This window comes from Lagopus muta, chromosome 18 (assembly GCF_023343835.1).
Source record: "Lagopus muta isolate bLagMut1 chromosome 18, bLagMut1 primary, whole genome shotgun sequence".
Lineage (NCBI taxonomy): Eukaryota > Metazoa > Chordata > Aves > Galliformes > Phasianidae > Lagopus > Lagopus muta.
The window spans coordinates 3,284,252-3,302,188 of record NC_064450.1 but is presented as its reverse complement, the minus strand read 5'-3'; the positions used below and the strand labels follow the sequence as shown (position 1 = coordinate 3,302,188).

At 38.9% G+C, this 17,937-nt stretch overlaps 1 protein-coding gene across 2 annotated transcripts in view; it reads left to right on the top strand.

Moving 5' to 3' along the window:
- TBCD (tubulin folding cofactor D) overlaps nt 1-17,937 on the top strand; it is a 108,668-nt gene that overhangs the window by 42,528 nt on the left and 48,203 nt on the right. For both annotated transcript variants that reach the window (XM_048965436.1, XM_048965437.1), the window contains exons 14-16: nt 5,364-5,520; nt 13,562-13,619; nt 17,732-17,761. In XM_048965436.1, coding sequence (XP_048821393.1) covers nt 5,364-5,520; nt 13,562-13,619; nt 17,732-17,761 — 245 coding nt within the window. The remainder of the gene's footprint in view (nt 1-5,363; nt 5,521-13,561; nt 13,620-17,731; nt 17,762-17,937) is intronic.

The window sequence follows — 17,937 nt, the reverse complement described above, 5'->3', positions numbered from 1 at the left end:
ACCATATTGTGTGAGCATGCCTGAATTGTGATACTCTGGCAGACTCCTAACTAGGTCAGACTTGGGTGCAGGGTTGGGAGAAGAGAGGCCACCTGTTGACAGTTCTTAGGCACTTGTCCTACAGGATGCAATGATAGAGTGTTTCCCAGAATGCTTGAGAATCCTCACTGCAGAGCGTACTGAAATGATGAAATAGTTCTTTCAGTGTAAATTCTCAAGTACACAGCTTGTATAGAAAATAAGAGAACAAATTATAGATGTTTGGCAGAGCTTGAAGCAAACATTTATTTCTGATAATGAGCCTAACCTAAAATTACCTATGTTTGTATCAGTTGATAAATTAAATATTAGCATAAGAGCCATAATGAAGTTCTGATTAGGACGCACCCATTGCTAAAAGAGGTTGGAGTGCCACGTGGGAGCGTGTGGTCTTAAATCTGAAATTCTTCATAGTGAAAACTGAGTTCTTTTTTTCTCTTCATCTATTTTTCTTCTTTGGCACATTAATGATAAGTATAGGTATGTAAAACATGGGAAGTTGACATACTGTAGATATGGCTTGCTTACACTTCTCTATGCCTGAGGCTCACAAAGAAGGTGAACCTACAGATGACAGATACTTCTTCAAGGAGTTAGTTTTGCTGAAGAAAAGTCTGAATAAAATTATTACTCAAAACTCATTTTTTTAAAAATTGAAATATTTTTCTTACATTTTATCATTCTGGGGCCCCCAGTACAGGAAGGACGTGGAGCTCTTAGAGTGAGTGCATAGGAGGGCACTAAGATGATCAGAGGGCTGGAGCAGCTCTCCTATGAGGAAAGGTTGACAGAACTGGGATTGTTCAACTTGGAGAGAAAAAAAGGCTCTGAGGAGACCTCATTGTGTTCTTCCAGAACTTGAAGGGAGCATAGAAACAGGAGGGGGAACAGCTGTTTGTGAGGGTGGATGGTGATAGGACAAGGGGGAATGGTTTTAAAGTGAGACAGGAGGTTTAGGTTGGATATTAGGAGGAAGTTGTTCACCCAGAGGGTGGTGATGCATTGGAACAGGTTGCCCAAGGAGGCTGTGGATGCCCCATCCCTGCAGGCATGCAAGGCCAGGCTGGATGTGGCTCTGGGCAGCCTGGGCTGCTGGTTGGTGACCTGCACACAGCAGGGGGTTGGAACTGGATGAGCACTGTGCTCCTTTGCAACCCAGGCCATTCTATGATTTTCCAGTATATCAATTATAGTTTGAAAATGTTTCTCTGAATAAACCATCCATAGCAGTGTAAGCCTTATATCAAAACGGTAACATTGGCTTAATCTGTTTTAAGAGGAACATATTTCTAGTTTTCAACTAAATTTAATCAGTTCTTAACTTGAGATTCAGAGCATGCATCTGTTCTAAGTGAACTGGAGTTGACGTGGAATTTTGTAATTTTCTCGTGTAGACAAGACCTAAGGCTAAAGAACAGGTTTTTGTTGTTGTTTGTTTAATTGCTGTATTTGTATGTTTTATATGATAAACACTGCAATATGTAAAAACCATGACAAGTTAAAGTAATATTCGACTTCTGATGGCATCTGCTATAGCTTAGGTATGTGTATACTTTAATTTAAAGTACTTTTAAGAAGCAATGAGAATGGGTTTAGTTACCTATGACCCTTCATTATCCAGTAACTTCCATGAGTTTTCATCCCTATTTGCTTAGTGTTACTCATGTGAACCTGATAGGTGCTAAGCATCTGATTGTTTAAAATTGGTGTTTAAAAAGCAAAGTATCCGTGCAGCCTGTCTCTAGGATGAGAGAAAATCTGCCTGCAATGCTTTGAAGCCCGGAGTTGTTTCTTTATTTTCATAAGGCTTGAGCAAAGGGCTGTGTTGCAACCTGCAGTTATGTTGTTAGGTAAGGCAGGGTGGAGCGTAACAGGTGCTTATTAATACCTCTAGGCTACAGGTAAAGGTGACTGTATTTTCTTGAGCGTTACAGAACTAAACAGGTGGATATTGTTTTAATAATTGGGTTGAGAGTGGACACTACTTGTTCTCTGTCTTTAATGGCAAACTTTTAATACAGAACCATGAAAGAAATGGTAACTTTCAAAATTAAGTACCTCTTCAGGTCTTGTCCGTGCTCTGTCTCCCAGCACCCTACTTTTAAGTAGCAGCTAAATAGCACATTATTTAATTTCAAAAATGAATTAATCTCTGCCTTTTTAAAGCAACAGCAGTTTCTTCTGGATGTTTTTGGTAAAGATTTTTTTCACGTGTACTTTTTGGTAGAATTGATTTCAGGTGTGAGTTGGGTGTGATTTTTAAATCTGAAGATTTGAAGCAGTGGATAGCAGAAAAGTACAACACTGTGACCACACTGAGGACTGAAGAGGTGGTTATCTGATTAATTGAATTGCACAACAGATACAAAAGGAAGAAGCTGACTGCAGAGCTTTAAAACATCATTGTTGCACAGCGTATCAAGCAAAGCTCTGCAGTAACATGGATGTGAACATTTTAAATCAGAATACCAGCTTAAAATTTGTTTTTCTCTGTGTTAGACTGAAGATGAAAAGTTGTGTGCATGAGACACTGCAGACACAGAACCTACCAAGCTGTGGGTTAGGAACGTCATTTGTAAGATCTTGATTACAGTGAGCTAAACAGTACAGGTGCTTTGCCTCTATGCTCTTCCATGACTGTTCCATGACTGTTTTGGAAGGGGCCCTAAAAACGATCCAGTCCAACCACCTGCCATGGGCAGGGGCACCTTCCTCTAGACCAGGTTTTCCACAGCAGTATTTGTTTTTACTGTTTTTGTAGTATTTGTGTTTACTTAACTGCAAGACACTTCACTTTGGTTTCCTTTTTTTCTCCACCTTCTAAATGTCCGCTTTTGTTTCCTTTCTGTGCACTGTCCGCTCTCCAGACTTCCAGTCACGCTTTCTTTTGCAGCAGCAGTGCTTTGAGTCCCAGCCACAGGAGCAGAACATCAAGTCCCAAGCACTGCTGCAGGATAATGGGGGAGGCCTGAGCTGCTCGCAGTAATAGTGTTCTTCTGCCTTGCATTTCCTTAGTTTCTGTCGTTTGTGTCTCTGCAGCATCACCTCTGTCTTGGAGAATACAGATCCTGCTACTAACTGCTATTTTCCCTACCATTTGGAACACTGATGTCCAAAATTGAAAAGCACATGTTTTTGTTTTCATACAAACAGTGCAGTGCAGTGGGCTGCTTGTGGGCCCTTCTTCCACTTTTTGTTCAGTGTGCAGAGAGATGAGAGCACACAGCTGTCTGAAGCAGCTGCAGCAATCACCTTGTGCTGAAGGAAATTTGCAGCAGCTTTGCAAAATTGCCCTTGGCATCTCTTTTAGAGTTCCTGTAGAACCAGCTAATTCCATTTATTTTGTTTTTTCATCAGTTGATGTAGCATTTTTTCAAAACAAGCTAGTCAACATTTTTAAACTTTTTTATTGTAGTTTCTGTCAGACCTGAGAGGTGCTAAAATGCCCATCCATCTTTGCTCTATCATTGTTCCTGAATGGGAATTTCTTCCTGTTGAGTGCTTGTGGTCCTAATAGTCACATCTTGCCTACACCCCCCGGTTACTGCTTTATTTTCTCTCATTATGTCAAAATGAATTTAAACATTTTAACATTTTCCTACTCCAATTATGACGCATCTTCTTTGATTAAGATAGCTGTCATACAGTGATGTGCTGTACAATGACATTTAATTATTTAGTGATTGTATCTACTCAGGTATGTCCAGGCACAGTTTGCTAATGAAATTCAGTCCTAGTTCAATGGCACTACCTTGAGACAGGCGTTTTCTGGGGAAAAAAGATGCATTTGATAAATTTGATACAAGAAAGAGATTATGAGAGAAATTATTTTTTTCCCCTAAAGGCTGTTGTTTTGTTTGTTTGTTTTTACTGGCATTATTCTCTTAGTAAAGATGTGCCATCTAGAGAGAGATGTATTCAAATTGTATTTCTGGATTTGCAGATAGGGGCCTTGCTTACGTGAGATGTTTGTTATATTGGCAGCGTTGCTAGGGCTGTATAAGGGAACACTTCAAGTCTTTGAAAGCTCTCCTATCTGTAGAAGCAGCTTTCATTGAGTTGTTGACTTACAGCTTTGATGGGTGCATAAACATGGAAGTAGGAGTTTCATTCTATTTGTTTTACCAACCTTATTTTTGTTGCTTAAAATACCAGCACCCCTGCCTGGTATAATAAGATCCTGGGATTTTCATTTGCCTGCTCTTCTGTTTGGCTATTCTGTTTTCTCTATTACCCCACTTAAGGTTTAAAGAAAGCAAAATGTGTCACAAAGATGTTATGTTGATGTGGCTTTTAGGGGTTTTTTTTGGCAAAAAACATGCTCATTCTGAAGTCATTCAGGTTACCCATTAAATCAGGAAACACTGTTGAACACATTCCTTTTTAAAAGCTGTTGCATTCAACTAGCTTAACTTAACAGCCCAGGGTTCAGTTTAGTTTCTGTTAAATTTTGCCATGTGTTACAGAGTCCTACTCTGTCCCCACCTCCCCAAGTAAGCCTGAATGAGAAGCAAAAAGCAGTTAGCTCTTGAATTTCTTTCTACCAGGGCCTTATGAGATGGCATGTGTATATATGGGGATTAGGATTATTCTAAATGCTTCTTGAGGACGTTTTGAAGTGCAGTGTATGATTCTAAATTGTTGTTTCAGATGCATATTTCTTTCCAGCTTCTTTTCTTACAGTCTAATGAAAACTTACGTGTTGGTGAACGTGTTATGATTAACGTGACTGATAGGAAAAGAGTACTTGCAAATTTTATTTTTGGCACTCAGTTTTCCTTCATCAAAGGCTGTTGGCTTTACGTTAAATCATTATTTACTGCCGACAGGCGTGTAGGCTTCACAATTTGGATATGTAAGCAGAAATGTGAGTAAAGCCCCCTGTTTGCATTTCTAGCTGACACTACAGTGTAACACAAACTCTGACTTCATGCTCTGTGCAGTTTGGCAGTGTTGACATCCTTAGCAGAGTATCAAGACTGAAGCACTTGAAGTTTTTCTTCTAAAACTAACTCTGATGGAATTTGTAAATCTTTAACAATATTCTACAGTGCTTTTTCTTACGTAATTCACTTGCCTTAATCCTCATTGAATTTTATGTGAATGGCATAAAAAATAAAATACTAGTTGCGAGGAAATAAGATGTTAAAATAAGAATTATTTCTAATCAATGTGAATGGTAGCATGTATTAAGAGCCATGCTTATCTTTCAGAACACGATTCACTCTGTCTTTTCTTTACTGATCACTGAATACCCTTAAACTTTCCTTCTGGTTCACTCCTTGATCCTAATTGTTGCTTCTGTGCACTTTTGTGTTTCACAGTTGTTCCTGTCATTTTGAAAGCTCTGACATATGATGAGAAGAGGGGGTCGTGCAGTGTGGGTTCCAACGTGAGAGATGCAGCATGCTATCTGTCCTGGGCCTTTGCTCGTGCTTATGATCCCTCAGAACTGATACCATTTATTAACCAGATTTCCAGGTAAGTTGCCACAATGATAAACTGAGCTTCTTCCAGTTAATCGTTGAAATCTGCCTCAGATTTAAGGAGGAAGTAGATGTTAACAGAGTAACCTACCGCTGTATCTTCTAGAGCTTATAATCACAGAGCTAATTCTCTGTCTTTAAGGTATTTAAAATAAGATATTGGCCACCAGTGATAGGAAAAATGTCTTCGTGCTTAAAAAGTTTCTGGTGAATCCCACATAATGTGAATTAAATTCATTCATCTCTAGACATTATTCTCCAAGGAATCGATTTTAGTTTTTAATATCAGCAGCTCAGACACTTTTGTCTCTAATGGAGGAGTTTCAATCAGCAATCATTCAGTATTACTTCAATATTCAAAAATTTGGACAGTACAGTGATTTTTTTTTTAGGTCCTGGGTACCTCCTGCTATTTCTAGATCTTGCTTCCAGATCGCTGACAGAACTGTTTCAATCACATTGGAACTACCTCGTTTGGGGATATGGGACTGCTTACTTAGCTCAGCAGGTGTCCACAGAAAACGAGACTTGTTCTTTCTTCTTTAAAACCTGTTCTGAAAGCTTTCTGGGATGCTCTGTAGGGCCTACAGTATCCATTTTTATTTCTTTATCCTAGTGCACTTTCCCCTTGCTGGTCTCTGCCATACTTCGTCCTTCTGTTCCTGCTTTCCCAAGCTGTCCTTTTCACACAGGGTCACAGGACACTGGTGGCACTTGCCCTTGGCGTTTTTTGAAACTTAGATAAAATCTTTCTGTCTAAGCATCTGCTGTCAATTTCTTGAGGCCAAATGCTGTTTTTCTTTCTTCTTCATTTTTTTTCTTTTTTCTTTTTTTTTCAAGCTGTCATGTCTTTTCTCCAAACTGAAGCAGGAAAAAGTGTCTGATGAAATAGCATTGTGGTATTTTAATGCATTTCATCCACCAAGCTATGTGAGAACATGAGGCCATCCACAGCTTCTCGTTGATTGTCAGAAGTAGAAGTTGGGACTCTAGGAAATACCTGTTCCAGTTAAGCATGCTAGAAATAGCTGTACTTGCCATACTGAGTTATTAAGGAAATAATTATTTTCAAGGCTCAAGCTGATTTCATTGTAAGTTATGTATGAACTTGTTAGCATAAAGGTGTTCTTGCACAATGAAACAGTAGTGATCACATCTTGGTTAGTTTTTAATCTAATCAGCTTTTTTTAAAATCTAACCAGGACAGATGATGGTAGTGATGGAGACATAGTGACAGGAGGAGCAGAATGTTACCACATGTTCTAACAGACTGTTATAAGCTGTGCAGTTATTTACTGCTGTCTTTAAACTGGTAGGGATATATTTGTATTTGGGGATACAAATGTATTTCCATTGGTAGCTGCAAGCTGATTGTTGGAGGAGCGTGGCCCTACCAACAGTAAGCTCTTGTTCAAAGTCTTGTTCTTGTGTTTTTTGTAGGTTTGGTCAACTGCCTCACTGAAGTAAATCCTCTCTTTCCATCCTCTTAGTTGAAAAATTTGAAGTTTCTTTTAAGGTCTGCCAAATTTGCTCCAAGTTCCTTTGAAACATAAGGCCTAAGTGCAAGTTTTTCTATTCTTTATCAGAATTTTTCTTCCATTTGTGATACTTTGAGCAATACATTTCTTTGACTCCATCTGCCCTACTATGGTAGGTCCATATGTTAGGTACAAGCTCACCGTTTTTGTTTCACCTGATTTGTGGCTTTTTGTTTTACTGTCACAAAGTTTTTGGACAACTATGAATACTGTGTTTCTGAAGAAGCTCCTGTCTGTTGTCTTCCAGTCTGTTTGGGAAACAGATTCTTCTCTTTTTTCTAACTATGGTATAATACACACCAACAATGTGGCTTTGCCTTCTCTGCAAGTTGGTGGAGTGGAGAGAAAAACGGGGAGGGGTGCAGAGTGGAAGTTCAGAATTTCTTATTTTCAGTTGTAAGGTTTTGTGATTCACATACATTTAGTTTTATAACAAAGCTGCACAATATTTTATCCAGTATTAATGCTATGGTAAGATTCTGCTTAAAATTCTGCTTTGTAGTTATGGTGCCCATACCTTTTCTAAATACAATCAGGTCCTGAAGGTAGATTTGCCACTCCAAAGAGAAACAGTGGAAAAAAATATTCAAATACAGTATGACACACAGTTTCACCTATTGTGTCAGCAAGCTGATAATTACATACAGCTCTTTTTTTCAATCTAGCCTTAGGTGTGTCACTCTTTTACTTAAAGAGTCATACTTCTAGCCACAAGCAAATTGTTGCTGCCCTTAAAAAATGCAGAACTCAGCATCTTGAAACAAAGTACATGATATCCATTGTGAGCTGAATTACACAGCAAAAACATCTGTCTGTACAAGAATGCAAACTATCAGATTCATAAGGAAAAAAAACCCCACAAAACAATAAATTCTGTACCTTAAAAGAAGGCTTACTACCTCTTTCAAAAGGTGAAATGTGCGACTGAGATCCTGAACTGTTTGCTTTCTCATGGGGATAGAAATTGTGAATAGCTAGTCCCTTGCTCATGGTCTTTAACACTGCTGGAATTGGCTGGAAGAACCCAGGTAATGCTGGGCTTGGAACAGGAGCAGGTGGCTGCTCAGTAGGAGCACCCAGCTCAAAAGGCTGTGGTCGTTGTAGCAGAGTGAGGGCACAGAAAATCTGCTGGTAACCAGAAGGTGTTGAGTGGGTGTGATGGCTGAGCAGTGATCTGATTCATCTTTCGTGTCATGTTAGTGTATCTTGTCAGGAAACTCACTCCACTACTGAAATACTCAAGTCTTGCCCTGTGACCTATTCAGACCATGGAATGGCAGTTATAGAATAAAACACTGGCAATTCTGTGGTGCTTTCTTTTTGTCCTTGTCTTGTCAGCTATAGGATTGTGTAATAGAAAGCCACTGTTTTCTGTAGTCAGGGAAAGTAAATATTCAACTAGAGGAAAAAAAATCAACTTAAAGTGCATAGAAATCCTATTTTTTTTTAACAAAATTGCGATGAGACTTTGAAATAAATATCCTGTTCAGTGATAGGTGTTTCTTCTCTGCTTTCTTATGAATGTTCTGTTCTTAAGTTAGAAATGTAGGCTGCTGCAAATCACAGATCAGCTTTCTTCCTTCCTGACCTTACCACTCATAGGAAAAATACAGAGAGAGGGCGCTTATTAGAAACACTTGCCTGAGAATTTTTATTTTCTGTGTATGTTGCTGTTTATCCACATTTCAACAAGATACACTTTACATCATTATTTTTTTAAGTCCTGTTAAACTGGTTTCTAAAACTTTTCCTGATCTATTGAAACTCCAGGACCACAAGAAGAAAGTTCTTGGCAGAGTAGATGAAATTTCACTTTTTAAGTGAATTGAGGATCAGCTTACTACACTTTGAAATACATGCATGCACTGAAGTTGCTATTCAGGTGTATCTTTATAAAAGCATTGCTTGATTGATATTCTTCTTCTTCTCCCAGTCTGCACACGCATACACTCTTTTTAAGCTTACCTATAAGAAAAATTGAATATAATTTAATAACTTGGAAGTACAGGTAATTTGATTCCTGTCCCTTTGGGTGTGGGAATTACTGTCTGTAAATGGCAGGTGCATGCGAAGTGGAGCTGTTTTGTTTAAAATCTAAACAAGAACTGAAGGGGGAAATGTTTTTGCTCTATTTTATGATTGTAAATTGTTGCCACTGTCATAAGAAAAGGAAAAGTTTTGCTCTCTTCACAATTTTAAATTAAATTGTTGCCACCTGTCATAATTATATGAAACTACTGCATAGTCAGAATGTAGTTTTATTTGACACTCGATGGCTGAGGTGATCAATAAATTGGTCATTACTTAAAAAGCTCTCATTGTTTTCCCCTGCTCAGCAGAATGCGGATCAAAGCGGTGCGTGCAATGCAGGAGTGCAGGCAGCTTTGCCTTCCCTGCGGTGCTGCGTTGTTTTTGAAGAAGGAAAAAAGGAAGGTGTGGCTATGGATAGATGATGTAGCTTGCTTCAGGGCAAGATTGTCCTGCAGAACTGGGGAAATCTGAAGCATTGCTTTGAGCTACATCTTGTATCATGATGAAATATTGAGAATAGCTTTTTCTTTCATGTATTTGAATGTTGCCTTCAGAAGAGAGTTGTGTGCCTACCGTGTCTTGCACTTGTGTAAACTTATTTCCTGCAGGGGCATCAGATGCCTTTTGCTAAACATCATTTTAATGTGCAATTCCTAAGCATTTTCTTTATTGTTTCTTTCTACATCTTTTTATCCTAGAACTTTGGGATTGAAGTCACACACTGAACATGCCAGTATGTTTATCTCTGTGACTGTGTTCAGCAACAGAAATTGATTACTGTATTTGTCCTTCAGCTTCTTTGCCTCTCTAAGCAGGAGGTATTAAACCTGAGACTGGTGTGAAGGGCCTTCTCCCCTGCTAGTCACAGAATCACAGAATGGCTTAGGTTGGAAGGGACTTTAAAGATTACTGAGCTACATCCCTTTGCCATGGGTTAGGTTGCCAACCACTGGGTGAGGCTGAATATGGGACAGATCGCATACGATGCTTTTTTCCTGAGCAAATTCATTTGATAACTGAAATACCTGTCTTGTCCGTGGCACCAATATAGCTCTGCACGTAATACTGGCAGAAGCAGCCACTTCTGCTTCTTTACCTCTGATGCTCCTGCAGTTGAGCTTAGCACAGCTGCAAGGTGATAAAGCAAATGGAATAGCTGCTCTGGTTTTGAAAAACCAAGCAAGCAACTAAACAACATCTAGCACAAGAAGAACTAATTGAGCCTAGATCTGCTTTCATCACTCAGTTCAGCAGATAGCCCCAGCTGGGGTACTGGCACGGTGTGAAGAGGGCTGTCTGCCACAGCAGCTCTCAGCAGGCTCCTTTCCCATTCTGCTCTTGCCTCTTTTTTTTTTTTTTTTTTTAACTGGCTGAGATTGTTCAAAAGCATTTAGCTTGTGATGATTGTTATGCTTTCCCTCCTCTAAATGTCGTAGTTTAAGGAAGGGAGTCAGACTTTTCCCTTTTTTGGGTTCAGGAAGGAAATTTTGTTTTTGTGCCAAGTTGGCAAGAGGTTTGAGAGTTTATTTTTCTTGCTTCCCACAGCTTCAGGGTGGTATGTTTGAATAATAGTGTATTCTCAGAGGTTAGCAGTAGTATAAACTTCTAGCTGCTTGTGATTGAAATAGTGTACCTGCTACAGGTGAGAAAGCAAATTCAGATGGATTTTCTGTTACATCCGGTACTCAGAGCAGAGGGTAACCTGAGATTTGTGTTCTGATGTCCATCTCCTCGCTGGCCTCTGCTCTCTGATTCTTTCTGGCTTGTGGGGAGGAAATGAGATCAGCGCTGTGCTGAGGAAGCGAGTGGTTGTGTGCTCTGAGTGCTGGTCGCTTTCCCTGGAGACAGCGGAGTGCCTGGGGGACTGGGAAGGACCAGGGGAAAAAAGCAAGGATTATCACTAAACTGAGGGAACCGCAACTTGCTTTTAAAAATCCTTTTTGCGTTCTTATTGTACCCTCAGCAGCTGCTTGTTGTGCTTACAGGCTAAATATATCCCAGTGAACTACAAAAGCGTTTCATAGAGACTGCAAGATGCAAAACCATTCTTTGCCCTACCTGTTGGCAGTCAGGTGTGGTGTGCTTCAGACAAGTCGAGACATGACTCTCTCCCTAGCTTAGAAAAAAATCCCACTTTGTTTGACATAAACAGTTTCTTTATGTTAGGAAATCCTGGTGGAGTATCACATAAACTCCCACGACAATGCAGACAGGTGAAGACACCCTTAACATGTTTCATCTTAGCCACGTTGCTCTCCTTGCTAATCCATGTGTTACAGCAGACTGTGGCTGCATTTTAAAATATGATTTAGCTCGAAACAACCATTCATGCAGTTTGATAAGCTTGGTATACTTGGATGCAATGACTGCAGTATGATTTATGATTATAACAGGGCTGGAGAGCTGTGACAAAATTCCTTGTGTTTTTCTTAAACGTGATTTTCAGTTCTAGCACTGAGCAGCTCAGATGGCATCACAGAGTGTCGTTTTGCAGGTTTTACTTACACTGCTTTGTCTTAAGGTAACAGAAGTAGAAGAAACAAATCAAAAAGTACAGATTAATTATGAGCAGAATTATTGGTCAGAAACTCGTGTTGTGTATAATAACCTGAAACTGTTTTCCAGTTTATGTAATGAACCAGATTTTAAGTCTAAATGCGGAATGTAAGGTTCTCCTTTTGGCATTTGTTGTTTGGAAAGACATAACTTGTATAAAATATGTTAATATTTAATACATGTTTCCTTACATTTGCCTCGAAGTGTCTCTTTTGGCCACAATCAGAGACAAAACAATGACTTAGAAGAAATTTGGTATGACCTAGCAAAGCTCTTCTGAAATGCTCTACAACACTTAACTTTATGGTGCCTCTGACACACTGTAGGCAGCACTCTGCAGTCTCATCTTTGTGGCCTGATGAGATTTTCGTGTTTGTTTTCTCAGGAAAGGGCAGCATGGAAACGTTGCACAACAGACAAAATGATGTTTTATCATATAGCCCAAATAATTGGAAACCTCAGACAGAAATTGGCTTCTTTTTGCTTTCCAGGATTATTCCCAATTAGTTCTTTCATTTTGAATGTTCTATAATTAAAAGCATATGCTTCTGAAATGTTCTCTTCTAAAAGATTGTGAAGTTTTCTGTATGCTAGGATAGGAAATCAGCAGACACAAGATGACGTTTGACCCAGCCCTCTTTCAACAGTTAGCCATGCAAGCTTTTTCCTGATGGAACGCGTCATAAACATTTGCTCTTCCAGTCACAGAAAGGCCTCCTTTTGCCTTGTAGTTGCACAATGTCTCTGTGGCAGGAGAGGAGATGCTCACACAGATAGCAGTAGGAAAGCGCTGACTGACTTTAGAATAATTTTTTCACCTCTGTAGTAAAATATTGAATTCATTGGGGTTTGTTTTCAATTTCATTCTTGCTTTCAGTCTCTTGTTTTCCTTAATGGAGATAATCAGTGCTGCCTCTGTACGTTCAGTTCATGCATTTCAGTGAATTTTAACAACACAGCATTCAACACTGTAGGAAACAGATAGCCACTACCCAGGGAAGTGTGATATTATCAGTGTAATTAATATCTTTATGCTAAAGCAAAGCTATTTGGAATTACTTTTCAGCCGGTATTTATTTCCTGTTTTGCCTGAAGACAGTAAGTACTGTAATGAAGAGTTTCAGGGTTTGAAAGGAATAATTTTCTGCTTAAATGATCCTCCTGAAGTGATGTTTATTTGTCACTGGAGTTAATTGAATGCTGGAGGTGGATTTCTAAGGCTGCAGACTTCTTGTCTTGGGATGCATTCTTCTGTTCTGTGGCACCTTTTTAAAAGCAGTTCTGTTGAGGTGAAGGCAATTGAACTGTGAAGGAATATCAGACTTAATGCACAAAGAAATAATTCTGTACAATCACACTTCTATATCTGCAGGTCACCCTTAAACTTTTTTTTTTGCAATTAATTTTGAAGTGTTACTATTTTATTTGCGTATTGTTTTTTGGTACTTAAAGCACGTGGTCATAATTGTACAGATAGACAAAAGTTTCTGTTGCTTAACTTCTAGTTTTGCTTAAGCCTTACATAAGACTTACTGTGTATTTGGATATTGAGAAACTGTATTTCCAAGTTTAAGTTAGAATTGCACTGAGTCTTACATGAGTTGTTAAATATGTCCAACTTCTAAACTGTTGCTATATTTAAAATATAAAACTTCCTATGAAGTATTTCCATACTGCTTAAAAGCTGTTCTGCTTTGGTAGAACACAAACTGGAAAATACACAGCAAGCTGCAGAAACTAGAATGTGCATGGTTATTTCAACCCAAATTATAGCTTAGATGTGCATTTATAAGAAATAAGCTCCACAGCAAAAACTGTGAGTGTTCTGCTTGGAAGGCTAAGTGTTGAGATGATGACATTGCACAACTCTTCTTACATTTTTGTCCTTACAATCGATATTTATTTCCTCAGTGCATTGGTTATTGCTGCAGTGTTTGACCGCGATGTTAATTGCAGAAGAGCTGCTTCTGTAAGTTACCACATTCTAACCTACGTGTTTCTGGTTGGTTGGGATTTTTGTCTGTTCTTTAATTTCATGATCTATAGCTCTGTGTATTCACCTGAGCCTCCAGTTATACATAAAATATATGTGAGCAAAAAAATGCTTTTTAAATCATTAAGAAATATGGTGTGAATTTAGATTTTAAATGAAAAAATCCATGGTTGCATATCTTGATTTAAGGCCACGATTCACAGTCTGCTGTGCTGTGGTCATGTTAGATAAGATAAAGTATCTAAGAGCTACTTGGCATTTTCTAGTCAGCGTGTAAAAGACAAAAGGATTGGTAATATGCAGCTCCTGTATCATAAGGAGGTCACCAAGATGGTAAGCTGTATGAAGACACATTTTTCTGCTTGTTCTCCACATTACTCTAAAGTTGCAGTAAGCTGAAAAATTCTAGAAAATATTTCTCCTTCAAACTCCTTTTGTTGGGCTGGGAGTTTTTCTAAAGAAAGTGATACATCTGTTCGGCAGGGATTGCTGCCTGCTTAATAGGGCTCACACCAAAGTTTATTCTGTGAACTTTTTGTCAAAAGTAGTCAATGCTGTTGAGAATTGACAAAAATATCCATGATTCTTAGGCGAAGGGAATTTGTGAGGGATAGGTTATAAGTTTAGAGGAAGAAAGAAGGAACATCTTATTTTTGAAGATCTCAGTCTGTGTTATACATATTGCATTTGTTTTCTTGTGAATAAAAGTAAAAAGGAAAAAAAGTTGCCTGCTTCAACAGTTAAAGGGAAATTATTGTGCAAAATGAAAAAAAGAACCGTATGACTGTGCTAGCAGCTGTTCCTGTGAAGCAAACACAGGGCCAACAGCGCCTGTCCAAGCACCAGGTGTCTGCAGGAACAAACTTCCCTGTGAATGCCTTAAAAAAATAAATAAACAAAAAAGGAGGGTTTCCCTGGACAGCATCCGTATTTTTGTAGCCACACCTCTGCATGATGGTTTAAGCCATTGAATGAAGCTGCAGCATGGTGAAGTGAGTCAGCTGCTCCACAAAGCACCTTGTCCAAAGAGGCTTAAAGCAGAGAATGGAAGCTAAGGCACTGCGGATTGCTGAGTACTGATATCACATATTCTTTGCATAATGTGTGGGGGACAAATAACTTGAGCTGCTTCTCCCTCAGCCTTTAGCTCCTGCTATAGGAACTGTACAGTTTATCATTTGTTGCTATTTAAGTCAGTTTATTCAAATAAAATCCTTAGACAAAATCAAAAGCAGCTTAACTGAGAGCTTTAGAAACCATTAAGAATGCAGAATAATTGAATCTTCTTCCATATTTCAAGTGAGTACAGAGTACAGCACAAATGTTTTTGTGTCACTTTCTTCTGGTTTAAACCAGGCTATCAAGAACCCTGCTATTTGAGTATTTGCAATCAAAAAGGGTTTTTTGGTTTCTTTTTCATTAGTGCATTCAGATTTAAAGCTAGTCAGAATTTGGAATTGTTTTGATGGATAGTTGTGGAAGTATTGAAGAATGTCAGAAAGTCAGGCAAGGCAGTATGTTGTGTTTTCCAGGCATTGCTACAATTTTGAAGAAAAATACCCAGGAGTGTTAATTGTTCCCAGCACTGCACAGTTAAATACACGTTTAAATTAACATGTTTTACTAGATTTTCCATTTATTACAATATGCAACGTATTGTAACGTGGAGCACCAATAAACAAAACAGCATATAGAGATATTTTGAACCCTGAGGTTAGGGAGAATAAAACAAAACTGCTCTGACTATTCTTTTGAAGCACTGAAAGCACTCTGAGCTGACTTTTGCAACTCTTCTTTATGAATAATCATTTTGAAGAATGATGGCATGAATAAGAGACCTTGGATAAGGCTTCGTTCTGCACTGACATGTTCAAGAAGGGGTTTTCTTTCCTTCTGCTTGGTTGATTCTCTTCAAAATCACGGCTTAGAGGATGTTTTAGTACTTAAAAACGTTTCAAGGTAAACAAGGCACTTCCCTCAAAAGCTACTGAACTGAAATTAATATATATTTATGATAAGGCAGAGCTAACAACTGCCTTTATAAGTAATGGTTAAAGATCTATGTTTTTTAATAGAGAAACTATTAAATTGGGTGTAAATTAATGAGTAAATTAGATGAATTCCACTTCTGCAATGCTTCTGTACTTGGATCTCCACCTTCATGATCATCTTTCTAAATGAATTAGAAAATGAATAGGTGATACAGTGCTGAAATTCTTTAATTCCAGTATTAAGCAAAAAAAAACTTAGTGAAAACATTTTGTACAGCAGCTGCTCTGTTTCTCTGTTGTCTGTAGGCCCCCATACAGCTTTTTCCAATGCCTTTGCCACAGTTTTTTAGTTCTGGGATATATTGCAAGTAGAATAAAACTTTTACTGTCCTGAAACCAGAACTATTTTCTTTTTTGATCTTAACCAAAATAAAGTCTTCATGCAGTTCATGTCAGCAATGCACCTGTCTGTACGTATTTTAAAGAAATTGTAATGAGGCAATTAAACTCTTGGGTATGGTGCATCATCCTTGCTGAAACCTTCCAGTAATGAGTAAAAGGGTCTGTGTAGCTTAAGTGGGGATCTAAAGCATATGCAAAAAGGAGTAAATGATGGAGGATGACTTGAAAGGTTGTCCTTGCAAATCCTGTCTGTGGGCATAAGTTAGTAGAAAGGTAAGGATTTGGGGGGGGGGGGAAGACATCAGAAACTGGGCTAAAGATTAAATAATGAGGAAGTCTGGGGAATTGCTGCAGCTTACGTTCCAGTTCTGGAAGGCTGCCTTACGTACGTTTTGCCCAAGGGTGTATCTACACTGCAGTCGCTGCAGAGGACAGCCCATGCAGTGCTACCTGAGGGAATCCTACAGCAGTAGCTCAGGGCACTGCTGCACAGATAAAGGTGGGCTCCAGAACCCGCCTAGGAGGAGGGGAAGCTGCTGAGAGCTGGCCTGGCTGGCTGTCCTGCAATGGATGTGCTGTGAGCAGCAGCTCAACTAGCCTGGGCAGGTCTGCAGGAACTGCAGTCATTATCCTAAACAGACCTAACCTCAGAAGTACAGTGAGAGACTGGTTTCATGAGGCCTTGCTTCACTGTGTTCTGGGTGCTTGCTCCATATGTAAAATATGATACCTTGGTGAGCTTAACCTTTTGTTTTTACAGGTGGATTACCATGTGTATCATTCTGATGTAGGAAATAGAGAAGCTCTCGTTTGACAAATTTCTTGTGGCATTTTCAGAAAAGATTGGGACTTCAGCATACTCCTGCATATGAAATACATCTGTCAGGTGCAAATGCAGTCCCATCCTGGAGACAGTTTGTAGAGAAAGTGACATTGCAAAAAGAAAAGTGTTCAATAATGATTTCTGCTCTCTGAAAGGAGTTAAAATTGAGATACGTTTTTCTTCAATCTTGTGATTGCATAATCCTTTTGAGGAAAAATGCAGGCTTTTTAAGAGTGCAATTTCATGGTAGGGGTTAATGGAGTATAGAGTAGATTTTATTCTATGTGAGGTACATGTCAAGATATTAACTTGGCAGCCATATTGAAACTGGTGATATTTTGAGTTTCTTCAATGCAAAACACAACAAATGCACAGAAATCTTGCCTTCGGGTTTTGCAACATCAGTGTTTCAACATAATTTCAGACTGTGTTTTTCCAGTAAGTGTTGTGTTCTTAATATTATTTGCCTGAAGTATTGATTGACCAAGAATCACACTTTGCCTACGATAATCCAGTGATGCTGAAGTAGTTGGACAAATGAGAGCCACCTTGATTTCTGTTGTCTTCAGGTATTGACTTTCAGTTCCAGTGCGAAGCCTTGTGTCAGTGCTCAAAAGTACTCTGTGGGTGTGACTGGTTTAATAAACTTGTGTTCTTAAACTGCTGTCGTGCAACATATGACTTCAAGAACACAAGAGCAGAGAGACGCTGAAACAAAAAAGCCCTGTGGGCTTGTTCTACTAACAAAGCGTACTTTATTTGAAAAAGAAAAGCCATGGGTCATTTATATTGTCGTGTGTTTTGAATTCATCATCTGGTGTTTATCAAAAAGCAAACCTGACTCGTTTTGGTGTTTGTTCTCTGTTCCTTAGGCTGCCTTCCAGGAGAATGTTGGGAGACAGGTACGGTAACTTCCCTGCATCTTCATTCGCATTCGTTGGTGTGTCCTGGAGATCACTGTGAATGTGTAGCACCTCAAATCAGAATTGAACCATGGCTTTGGAGAAGTGGAGTAAAAGCACGTTACAAAATATTTGTTTTCTCTGTCAGAAAACAGGCTCTTGTGGAGCGTTCTCCT